The 13,633-nt window shown below is 32.7% G+C and overlaps 1 protein-coding gene across 2 annotated transcripts in view; it reads left to right on the top strand.

Annotated features, from left to right (window-relative positions):
• The window catches only part of LOC111085973 (transforming growth factor beta receptor type 3-like), a 132,560-nt gene extending 123,348 nt beyond the window's left edge, over positions 1 to 9,212 (top strand). For both annotated transcript variants that reach the window (XM_022387016.1, XM_022387017.1), the window contains 2 exons: positions 7,459 to 7,668; positions 8,827 to 9,212. In XM_022387016.1, coding sequence (XP_022242724.1) covers positions 7,459 to 7,668; positions 8,827 to 8,963 — 347 coding nt within the window. In that variant the 3' untranslated portion in view covers positions 8,964 to 9,212. The remainder of the gene's footprint in view (positions 1 to 7,458; positions 7,669 to 8,826) is intronic.
• Positions 9,213 to 13,633: the final 4,421 nt, after the last annotated feature.

Genomic DNA, 13,633 nt, shown 5'->3' with positions numbered 1-13,633 from the left:
CAAGTTGGAAGATTTTCTCAGTTGAGGGTAGGTATTCTCTTCTATACTGTGGATGAATGACCAAGGTTAAAGTTTCTGATACTTTTCTCCACATTTAGATTGTTACGTCCTCCCATCATTTTCTCTGATTCATCCATGATGGTTGGATTTTTCATTTCAGGGCCATTCCCTTCTGGTTAGCAATGGACCTGTACATATTTAATCAAGTCCTTTGAGCTTTCACCTGGAAGGTGCATTCATTGGGTCTCCATTTCCACTATTATACAGATGACTGGCTCCTTATTGCACTATCCCAGGAAGCGTTCTTGGCTGTTTTAACCCCCACTCACCATCTGATTCATTTGAGAGATTCTTGATAAATTTGCATGGGGAGCTCAGCCTTTTTCTTTGCATTTTTGAGACATGAAGCTTCTTGTTACCAAAGTTCTCATGTCTCCTTTTCTTACTGCACTAGAGATTCTCTCTTGAGGACACTAGCTTTGCTCGAGTTCCTTATTCCTCTTGAATATGACCATAAGCATCCCCTTCAGTGAATTCTTGCAGATCAATGGAAAATGTTGAGGAATCCACTGTCTTCTCTTGTATATTTGCCTCCATCTTTTCACCTCTTGCTGTCAATGTGGTTTGTTTGGTCACACACAACTCTGGGCATCCCTGTTCCCCTACTCACCTGGTCTTCCATCTATTAAATGATGCCTCTTTTTTTGAGAAGGGTCACCTACACTCTTTCCAAGGTTTGGTGTCCAGAGGAGCAGTCTCTTCATATTAACATCATCAAGATGTATGCTGCTCATCAAGCTTATCTTCAGTCTTGTCTAACTGGTCATTTTGTTAAGACAATCCACTGCAGTTTCTATGTCAGCTGACAGGGAGGCACTCATTATCAGGACTTATGCTTTCTGGTTCTGGATTTTCTCTTTTGGGCCCATGACCACTACATTCAGTAGTCAGGCTGTCATGTCTGGGAAACTTTTAACTTGATGGACAGTTGATTGTCTCTCTTAATCTGTATTCTTTACATGGAGTAGTCTGTCCATCCCTATGTTTCAGTGGATTTGTTCTCACTTTGGGAATCCTCTAGTTGATACTTTTACAATTCCCCTCAACACCCAGCTTCCACTTTTCTGGCCACTAGTTCCAAGACTCTGCAACTTTAACATTAGATGCTCTAAGCCAGGATTGAACCAATCTCTTTCATTATGTCTATCCTCCTCTTTAATTTATTCTCAGAGTGCTATATCATGTTCAGAGGCACATCTTGCCAGGTCTCTCTCTTGCTCCTTTTTGGCTGACTCAGTTGAGTGGAAACCACAGCTGAGCCAGCCAAAGAGGAGCAAATATATGGTTTACTATTGCTGGTCCATTTGTTACTCCTTTCCTCCAAATTGTCTAACTCTCCCTCATCTCACTTCTTATTTTTATCAAGGTTTTCAAGGACAGTTTACCAATTTCTTTTATTGCCAGTTAGAGAGCAGCTTTTTGAATGATCTTCCTTCTCTTTCACAGCCATTCTTTTCTTCAGTTCTTACAGACCTCTTCTGAGCCTTTATCATTAGTCATCCTCTTCATCCAGTCCTTATTCCAGACTAGAATGTCTGTTTGATTATTTGGGCTCTCGTGTTCCCTATTCAAACTTTTGGCAACCTGTTCCTTTTGTTCTCTTTCTTTAATGACATAGTTGCTTCATCTTCTCGCATATGGTAAATGTCATTTTTACATTTTTGCCTTAGATTGCCTTTGCACTTTTTATCACAAAGGATACTTTTCTTTTATTCTTGGACCACTCCTTCCTCTCCAGGAATTTGGCTGCCTGGGAGGATGATCAGATTATTGTCCGATCATTCTCCTATTTTTGCTTCATACAGTTGTTCTAATCACGATTGCTTTCTTTGTCCTTTTGAGACAGTTTCCTGTTATCTTACTCATACTACTCCAATATGAGGCAATCAACATCATCTTTTCTTGCTGTGAAATTCCTCTTTTTTTCATAACTTATCCTCTTCCACTTTACTGGTTGAATTAAACAATTTAACCAGTTTGTTTATTCTTCCATGGGAGAGGACAACTTTCACCCTTTTCTTGTCACTTTCCCTCAAGTTTATGTCATGGCTTCTTTTTCCTCTTGTTGTTGACACCTCCTGGCAGGGTGAACAACCCACGACACATTTGTATCCAGTTATATACAAAACCTCACATTTTTATCTGCCTCTAGGTTTTGTTTTCCTCCGCTTAACATTCTCCAATTTTCTCAGAGACTCTAGTGAGATGAGTTATAGAATATTCTGTTCTTTTTCTTTCTTTTCCATTTCTCTAATCACCATTATTTTATCTCTTTTTCTCTATACTGAAGATGATAGAACCCACCATGTGGCTGTTGATACCTCACAGAGAATACCTCTTTCTCCTAAAGTCCATAATGAGTGAGGGTTGAAAGAAAATGTTAATCCCATCTGCCCTCACACCTGGTTAGTATCTACTATCCCTATTTGCAGTAGCCCATTGCATAGTCAGTATAGGATCCTATGTAGATGATAGAGAATTCCTTTTGGGTCCATGCATCTCTTTCTCTGATGTTCTCCTCTGTGGTAGGAGAACTTTGCTTCCCAGTTCCAAATTGCTGGGGATGGCAACATAGAGAGTTTTCTGTAGGACTGGTATAATCCCACTTGTATGAAAACAAGTGGATGAACTCTTCAATTGGAAGTAGGGCTGGGGTGTTATTTTGAAGTCTAATACAAGCTGCCACACTACACTATGAATCAAGCCATTCCCAGTGGTCCAGCCAGCCAGATGGATCTTACATTCCCCTCAGGATGCAGGTCTGTACCAGCCTCTTGTAATATATTTTTTTATATACATCTCCAGAACTTTACAGCCTGAATTATTGCCCTAGCCACACTACACGCTCTTGCTTAGCTGATTACCTGAGAGATAATGGCCAGATGAGTAATCTTACATTCCACCCATCTGTGCAACACTTTGGACCACACAGAAGATACTTTTGTCAGTACCATTTTCTTTACCACTTTTAGTGGGCAAAAGGTATTCCCTTCATGATAAAGATGCTGTCTTCCAGCAAGTGTTGCCCCACTAATTTTCCACTCTTCCTATAGCAGGTGAACAACTCCATGGGTTTTTCCCTTTCTGACACTATATTTCAGAAAGGAGTTTATTTTTTATATTTCTACATCTTCTTAATGTGGGATTTTAGCTCTTTGTTGTGCAGTGAAGTGAATATACATTTCTGAAGTTAACATTTTTCTTACCTGAAAATGTATTTCATATACATACCTCTCTGCACAACCTCCTACCCTTCCTCCTCATTTCTGATATATTTCTTTTGCCTCACCAAAAATGAGCCTTCATTCCAATGCTAGTTCTCATTAGGATTAAAACTTATTGAGGATGTGTTGCCCTTCTGTTGTTGGAGAGTTATAGTCTTATGATGATTACATTGGCACATTACACACCAGTCAATGTGTGTAGGGGTTTAAGTTTCGTGTAAGGCTTGTGGCATGAACAAAAATTTTCATAGCAGTGGTGCAAGATAATAGGTCTTTGTTGTGCAGAGAGGTGAGTATCTATCTGAAATACAATTTCTGATAAAGAAAATGTTAACACAAACTTTTGGTGGCATGTAAGTTTTGACACAATACAATTGTAAATTTGGATCAAGTACAACTTTTTAGAATATTAGACATGAACTGCAGCATTAACCATGGGGCATTTCAATATAGTTTTAGATACCACTGATTAAAAGTATCAGTTGATGTTTTAACATTTTAAATTCTGTTATAAAACTACAAGTTTTCACTTTGATTTTAGAATCAGTATTTTAATAGTTATTTAAGCAGCTCTTTTTTTGATGTAACTCTTCTCTCTAAAACATATTCAAGACAAGTTTTAGTGATTCAAAGAAACTATTACAAAGGGTATTTTTGACAGTACAGGGCTCAAAATTAGTGGGGACCTAGGAGAAAATGGCCTCTCAAAATCAAATGAGTCATTAAAAGTTTGATCTAAGCATTTCTTAACCAAACAGAACTTATGACAAACCATGAATGGACCTTCCCAAATTTACGAACACTTGACAGTCATGTACAATCCACAAATGTCATCACTATGAATGCCAGTGTATTCAAAGTAAATGCAATTATGTTATATGAATGCTATCACTTTGTCCAATGTTCAAACTTTTTATATCAATGTAATGGAATTGATATATAAAAGTTCATTTATAAAATTTGAGATATAAAGTGATTATTTGAACTTTTAAACTTTTTGTTTGTAAATGTAGGCAAGTTAGGGCAAAACCTTTTGAATCAAACCTTACAGACTTTGCCTTAACTTGCAGACTGCACTGGCCAAAAATAAAAATAAAAAACATAATATTACTGTTTCACTGAAAATGTTACAATTGGAAATCACTGATTGCCGATTACTATAGCTCACAATGAGCCTGAGTCTGTTTATTTACAGTAAAGATGATGATCTCATTGTGTAGTATTGTTGAAAGTTTAACTCTAAAAATTGTAACAAATACAGAGAATGCCCTTTGAAGCTTCATTAATTATCAAAAGGTTGAAATTATCAATAAATGTACCATAAAAAAATTGCACTCTCTTTTCCGTTTTTTATTTGAACAAACGTAAAATAAAAGTGAGGACTGACTTTGTGGCTCATACATGATATATACATAACATTATGTGACCATTGCGAGAAACAAACAAATTGTTGAGATTCATTGCCTAAGTTCGTCATTCACTTTAGCCATAAGTTCAAAGACTTTTGCTATGACTCTACACATTTTGAACTAAACCATTTGTAAAACAAACTTAGTCTTTCAACCAAAGGTCAAATAAAGTGACAGTGTTTGAAGGTTTTCATTTTTAAGTAGAGGAAGATTTTTAAAAAAATTGACTTTGATAAAAAATGCTTCTAATTGTATCTTTATTGCATATGTAATGATCAACTTTCCAACCATACAAATAAAAACAACTTTACATGCATTATGATATAGAAGACCCACATCATGCTGGTTGAATTATTCAAAATTTATCACTTCGGCTTGACACACATGTTTTCGTCAAATGTGTTTCAAATTTCAGCACTTCACTGTGTCACTTTTGACATTTGTCTAAAATTATGAAAAAAATCAGCTTTTACTCTCAATAAAGACATATACATTCACCTGTTAGTTACAGGTGCAATGAGCAGTCAGTTATGAAAATTGCCCACCTTCATGATTCTTGTTTTTCAACCATTTGCTTGCCACTCACAAAACCCAAAATATATAGTTTTTCTCATTCAGAAGTAATCCAACTAATCAGCACTCACGTTTGTTGAGCCACTACTAACTTTTAGATAACTTCTTGGAACTGTGCTTATTCATAAATAATGGGACTTTAAAATGATGAAATAGAATGTTCCATAACTGTCCAATTAGTTAGTTATTTTGTAAATATCTGTCTTTACTTGTTTATCACTTTCAACTTATAGTGACATCTCTGACAGTGACATGTGCATTTCAACCAACTGACAAAACCACCTATTGGAAAGTAATGGGGCATTCCAAATTTTCAATCACTCTGTTGTCATGCACTCTTTGCCAACCCCTCCAAATAATGAGCTAATACACAGTGTAGTACTAAAGGGGAGCCACATGCCGTATCATCCTGAGAACTTTGTGGGAAAAGTCCACATAGATCTCTGGCAAGCACAAAGAGTGTATTAGCTCTGTGCATAGGGTCCTGTTATTGACTGTTTGCTAATGTATGGTCTGTAAAGAAATGGGTGTGCTTCATGATGTGCAGAGCATTGTTTTTTAACCTTTCTATCATTCAGTACATCAACTTATGTAAATAAATGAGAAACAGAGATTGATTAACTGGTGATATTTTATCCTATGGCAAGTAATGTTTCATGTCAAATAATAAGGAAAAGTACAGGGCTGTGATTGTAAGCATATTTACAAATCAGAAGATTGTTGTTGTGAATAAAGTGGTTTGGGTGGTATTATTTTTAATATATCAGCAACAGGTTTTCTGGGATTGGGAAATTTGACAAATTCTATCGATTTTGATAGTCACCTAATTCCAATTGCTGAAACGATTATTGGTAAAAGTAATACACTGCATAATATAAAATAATAACTTTAAATGAATACAAAATAATGACTTAAAAACAGGAATAATAATGCAATTCTCATGATGGTCTCTCTGATGCATTTTCCACATCTATTTTGTTACTTAATTTCACCAGACATAGCAAGAAAGGCTAGCCATGAGCTGCCATCATCGCTGAGGTTAAAGAGGAGCTACCAAACATCTGTGGCTTAATTGACCTACTGCTGTATGTACCAGCCAGCTCTGCTGAGGCAGAGAAAGGATTCAGTAAGATGAAGATGACCAAGACCAATTTGAGATTTTGTCTGGGAGCTGACAGGATCACTGATCAGCTTCTGCATACTCCACTCACCTTTAATAAGTGACTTTGATCCCATAACAGCTATCCATCTTTGAAACTTAGGTTCACTTCACACAAGGAGACCAAATGCTGGCAGAGTCCAGATTGAGAAGCAGGTGTAGGAGAGTGATGAAGAAGGGGATGAAAGAAGAATCCAAGAAATGGATATTGGGACATAATTGGACACTGACATTGATGCATACTAGCCTTTCATTATTTATTTTGAATACAAAAGGACACTATATTAAGTTTAACTCCTCACCACCTAAGACATTTTAGAGCTATTTGCCTGTTTTCTACATGTTGCTAATTTGAGGATCTTGCTTATTACAAATTTAAATTCATGAATGAATGACTAACAGTTGTTTCAGGATATGAAAGAACTGATAAAGAACTGATTGCTATAAAGTTAGTAGTAATGTAAATTGTATGATTTTCCATCTCTCCATCATAATGAGTTTTATGGGAACAAGAATATATTACACTGACAGTAATGCAATGATTTTCTTTCATTATTTATTTTGATTATTAAAAGACTACTTTAAAGAGGAACAAAAAGCTACTGTTATACCATGCTTTAGAGAGAAATTAAAGATCATATATGAAATAAAAATCATTTAATTGTTCTAAGAAAATGAAATAGTTTGACTTTTTTTTTCATGAAATAAGCATTCACAACAAAATTACTTGATATATATGTTGATGTCTTTAGCTTCCTTTCAATTTATGCAACATTCACTATTTAATTCAGTGATCTTTCTTATAACCTTCACTACAGAGTGCATTTTACAATGAGCTGTAGGATTGGCCCCTAAAACTGCTTGCAGGCCATGTAAAATGCATGTTTTGGGGGCCTGGCTGGCTACCTGAAGAAAAGTTAAGCATGAGTCCTGCATTAACATATAGAATTAATTCTTTATTTTTTTGTACATATTTTGCTTTAGACCTGCTAAAATGCTAATTTGTTTCCTGTGTTTATGTGTTTTTCTGTAGCACCTATCTTGTTTAAACATCTTCCTCCATTGAATAAGCATCCAGATGTGTTATCTTCATCAGATGGTTCTGTTCAAGTCAAAAAAGACCTGTGTGGAAAACAGAATATGGTGGGAGTATCAACAGTTGCTGTTGTGGGAATAGCTTTTGCCTCTTTTATTATTGGAGTTGGGTTAATGGCTGTACTGTGGTTTATACACATATGTACAGGTGTGTACTAATATAAAAATTCTATAGACAATTGAAGTATTTGTAAGAATGTTTCCCTCAAATTTTGGTTTAAATCAACTAAAAAGCCTGTTTTAAAATGCAAGCCAGTTTGTCAGTATCCATTTTCTCCACTAAAAAAATCTAATGTACTGAATATTAATGAAATTTTTGTGATATTTATCAGAAACAAAGGTCAGGTGGATCAACATCCTAATCCTAGAAGTACTGATTAGGTCTGTAACCACAATAACTTCTTAAACACATTTGTTTAAGCTAACTTGGGATCAAATTACTTGTAGGTCCGTGACTTTGTTGATTACAGTGTCCCTAAGACTGTGTGAGTTATATAAAATGCAAACAAATATACCATCATTAATATAATTAATTATAATTATTACTGCTGACATGAGAAATTTCACTTAATTCTTTACATTGAATTATGTAACAGACAAAGATATAAAATTAATATGAGGAAGTATATAGACCCACCAGTAGTGAATGATAGTAACTTGAGGGTTAAAAGTGACTTAGCCAAACTTACAATTAAGCTATCCTGTGAAAGCTGAATGAATATTTGAAATGAAATTTCTTGAAAGTCAGGATATTTTTGAATGGTAATACTTTTGCTAAAAAAACTTATTTTTCAACTGAAAACATCTTGATAAGATAGGTTATCTTATTAAGTAATAGATATTTAAGATTAAACTCAGGGTTGCTTATGAAAATGAATCATTTTGGTTGGCAAACACAAAATATACTTGAGTATCAGTGTATGCTTACATTGCAAGATGAACATATCATTGACAGTTACAGTGGTAAGAAGATTTTTAAAGCACTGTGTTTGATGTAAAGCATGCCGTGCATTTTTTAATTAACAAAAATTATTCAAATTAAAAAAAAACAATGTTTGATACATTTACAAGTCAAATTATTAGCAAAGGAAGAAATTATAATTGGATTAACAATATTGATCTTCATATTCTTTAACTGATAATAATTTAGGTAGCACATTTTTATATATTGAATTATATCTTTGTTATTGTGTAGTATTTTGAACTATACATAACCAGCAACTTTTAGTAGCAGCAGTCAGAACTTTTGATGAAAACTACTGACCTCTCAGTGAACTTTATTCATGTTTAAACCTGTGTTTCGTAGATCCTACTCGGAAGGCCCAAGACCAACAGAAAGGTGGTGTTCACCATCATCACCGTCACCATCATTCTGGCTATGATCTTTCAGGACATAGTGGAAGTTCAACTCCCAACTCACAAGCTCCCATGGCAGTCACGTGATTTCTATACTGTTGCTTTTGTTTTACTCAGTGGAAGAAGTTCCTGCCCTCCTTAAGTACCTGACTGCAGCTAGTTTATTTGTTTAGTATGTGCATGTATGTATGTGCCTGTGTCAGAAAGACATCACAATATACCTTGAAAGTACAACATCTTCATATGAAATTTTGGATACATATCACCATCTATTAAAAAAATGGTATACTTTTAAACTCAGGCTGTAATTGTATGATGTCAAATACATATTTATATCTTATAAATAATCTTTTTCTTTTGTAAAATGTTACTATACCATACGTTGTCTAAAAATGTACTTGTATTGAATGTACAAAACATACTTTATTAATGCTCATTCCAGAAATATTACCAGAGTTTGCTAGGTCACAATGTTTGATTTTTGAATTGTTATTTGTTGTATGTTGAGGTACTTCTTTGTGGTTATCAGTGCCATAGTGTCTCAGGTAAATCTGATATGTTTGGTTTATTATGTTAATTTTTATATATTACTGTAAAATTTGTATATGTTTTCCAACCTAGTTGAAGGGCTGAAATCCAGTGGTTCTTCTTCAGGGTCTGTATATAGCTTTTGTATGGTTGAACAAGTTTTTGTTATTGCAGAATCTGTTCAGTAACTTTGTTAGTATAAGTAATGGTTATTGCTGAACATCTCAGGAAAATATTAAAAAAAGATAAATACCAGTTTTGACTGTGTTGTAGAAAGTTTCAAATATTGAAATCCAAGAGCAGAATCATGCCAGTTTAATCATACTTACATAGTGTTGACAACAAAGAAAATATTATTTGTAACATTGACATTTCCAAACATGTTTTAGAATTATTACACCTATATTTGGTACTGTATATTTTCAGAAGTTGATCATACTTTTTATTGCATAAAAGTGTTTACACACTGTTATTTTTGTTTAGTCTTTCAAATAACTTGAAATACAGGTATAATTTATACTAGACACCTTGACACCATTTACTACATACAAGTACTACATGTAGCAGTACAATACCAGGTGTTTTGATGGAAGTTTAATCAGTACATATGGTAGTAGTGCCATATCAGTCATGTTGATGGAACTTTATGGTAATATGTTTAATCCACATATATATATAGTAGTAGTGGGGTCATGTCAGAATAAGAGAAGTTTGTGGCACTATTTGGTTCATAAAAGTGTTACTAGTGACATAAGCTTGACAGAAGATTCCATAAGTGTTAGTAATACCATACTAGACATCTTGACAGAAGTGCTAACAGTAACACATCAGAGATCATGACTGACTCATCTTACCTCATATTACTAAAGTTATTTAAAAAGATATAAATGCAGTGCTAATAACTTGAAACTCAAATGAATGCAACAATTTGGATCTTAGTCAACTAGTAACCAAAGAAATCACACACCAGTAATCTTTATAAGCTTGTAATTATTATGAACTTCTGATTCAAGCAAACTACCAACATAGTTCATAATTAAAGATTAACCCATAAACCAGTAATTAGTATAGCTAATTTAACATACCATTCTAACCACAAGTATGCAATGTCATAAGCAAAAACTTATAATGATAAGAATGCATTGATTCATCAGTTGGTACCTAATCCAACACTAAGAGTCTTTATAAGCTGATAAGATTGAGATATTCAACCAATCCACAAACTTGGAATACTTGTTCCATTTGATAATATGGCATCACAGCCATGTCTTACTGTAGTAAAGTAACTTAAATATCAACCTCTAGGAATTAAAAAATTAATTCTTTTAGTGAGAGAATAATTTTATACAGCCATATTTTGAAATAAGATTTTTATAAGGATCTCAGAACTTTTTCTATGTGATAACATAAATTAGTTCACTACTATAGTAATAATACAAGTATTTACTCCCTTTTTTTCTTCTTAACAGAGTTGGCACTATTTGTATTTAACTTGTTTCTTCTGTAAGGTGCAGGTTGTGAATCCAGACTCATGGTGTATATAAATTATTTCTATATGGCTTCATTTTCTTATAACTAATAAAGTAAGTAAGAATTAATAAAAATACTAATAATTGGATTACTTAAGCTGAATTTATAAAAGTACTAGCAGTACCATAACAGAACCTGGATTGACTCACCTTACTTTGTATTATTAAAAGTATCAAACATAATGTAAAGAAAATGGTAATAACTTGAAAAACAAACTAGTTCTAAATTTCATGTAAAATAGTAAAAGAACTTATTATGCTAGGTCTTGTGGAGCTATAACATAATTCTTAAAGGTATATCCATAAGTCTTAGTTAAGAAAACAAAGCCTAACAAGTATGTAAAACTAATGCAGAAGAGAGAGAGAAGTAATAAAAAGTAATAATAGTTTTTTTTTGTCATCCTTATGTAACTAATTTAATATTTATTTGATGCATTAATTTTAGGTTATGCTTTTGCTCCGTTATTTCAGGTTTTGTTTTGTTTATAAGCTTTTAAATTATTATATTTTACTTCCTCATACTTTGGCAGTGTTTGTATTCTTATATTTTGAACCATTATTTTCACATATTTTTTAGACTGAGAAAAACTAATGTGTAAAATTAATAACAGTTTTCTATTATAATTACATTTAATTTGTGACATCTTTTTAGTTTTTGAAATGTGCATCTTTTAGAGGATATTTAAATAAAAAATAGGATTTTAATCTAATTTATATAAGTACATTAGTAGTTTACCCTTTTCTGCACTAGATGACACTTGCAATCTTGACTCAAGAGAATCCTGAAGTATATCAAAGCACATAAACAGTTTAGAACATTTTGTTATAAATGTCCAAACTGCATTTATTGTAATACTTTACTACTATCTGATCCATCATTGTCATTACAAATTGTGTTACTGAATGAAACTTAATAATATCAAGTTAGAATATTTACAGAAACACTTTCCTATGCATAGTTTGATTATTGCTAACCTGTATGCATGCAGAATTTGTACATAGTTTATTCTTGGTAATAATTTAGAATATTATCATATTCAATAAAGAGTATTTAGATTCTTTGATAAATATTTTATTTAAATAGGTTTGATGTTTTCACATTAAATCCCAAAAATCTTTAGATGTTTTTTGTAGTCATGCATATATATGTTATCACATAGATAGCATACTATCTAGAATATCTGTATTCAGTTTTTATGCATGTCTATTATATTATTGTATTTCAAATGCTACAGATCTTTACTTAAAAATGGAGTTATAAGGCAATAGTTTTAATATTTTCTGAATTTTTGTTTCAACTTGAGTTAAATACTAATTATAGGGTGTAAACTAGGGCAGTTGGAAAAACAATGCTACTTTGTCATGTGTTCACTTGAAAGTTTTTTTTAATAACATGAAGTCAGCAGGCAGTTATGCCTGCTCCTCCTCTGGTGAATCAGTGGTAAGTCTGAAGGCTTTTAACACTAAAATTAGGGTTCAATAGTTGCAAAGGGCAGAAAACAGATAACTCTGTGTAGCTTTGTACTTAACAATAAATAAACAACACTAATTGCTAATAAGAATATACAATAGCATGAAGTTGAAAGAAATACAAGACTACACATTTTTTAATACTATTGTACATTTTTCTTATTATACTTATAATATATTGCTACTATACATGTTCATGAGAATATATATTTAAAGTGATATATGTATGTATTTTTTGTAACATTCAGCTAGAATGATTTATTTCTGGTTTTAAATAATTTTAAAGTTCATTGTGTGTTACATTGTGGTCATTTTTCAAAGTCATGGGATATAGCTAGATGTAAGAAAGTGAGAAGAGCTTCAGTTAATTTTCTTTACAAATTTAATACAATTTCTTCTGTGTGTCACTGTATAAGTGCAGGGATACAGGACTTGGAAGCATGTTTTTTATGATTATTCTCAGGTATTTGTAAATGTTTATATATTGTAGATTAATGGACACAAAATCTAACTTGTGATTGAAGTCTCTTTGAGGTGCTTCTCTGTTGTGTTAGGCTTATGACTGGCTATACAGAATAGAGACAAAACACATGTTCGTTTTTAAAGTTTTCTTGTATGGTATGAGTATGCATTCAACAATTCAGGTGTTTCATTAATGATATTGTATTTATAGATAAATGATATATGTCGTGTAAAAATACAGACAGATATTAGGGTATTATGGATGTTCTCAAGATCGATTAAGGAAAAATTTGATGATTCTCAAGTACTTTATTATGCAAAAATATTAGCTTTAACATGCAAACTTTTCCTTGATAAAAAAAAAGCACTATCTGTGTATGTTTTAATAAAAATAAGTTTTTTGTGATGCTAAAATATATTTCTTGAGACAGGATACCCAAAATATTGAAATTATACTATCTATAAATTTCACACAGGAATTATAAATGAATAATTGTTCAATTGCACAGATAAAAGGATTTCATGAGATCATTTTATTTGAGAACCAACACAGTTTTCATGATAATCTTGGTTTTTGAGTTTTTTTGGTTCCTATTTATAAATTGGTCATCTGGCAAAGATAAGGCTAAACTTTATTATTACTATTTTTTATATTTAATAAGTGAAATAATTTTTTCTTTATCATCAAAAGAATGAGTGTATGATTGTTTCACTCATTGGTTGATAATAACCCTGTTGTTTCATGTCTTAATCTGACTAAATCACTAA

This window comes from Limulus polyphemus, unplaced genomic scaffold (genome assembly GCF_000517525.1).
Source record: "Limulus polyphemus unplaced genomic scaffold, Limulus_polyphemus-2.1.2 Scaffold751, whole genome shotgun sequence".
Classification (NCBI taxonomy): Eukaryota; Metazoa; Arthropoda; class Merostomata; order Xiphosura; family Limulidae; genus Limulus; species Limulus polyphemus.
This window is presented reverse-complemented; position numbering and strand designations above follow the sequence as displayed.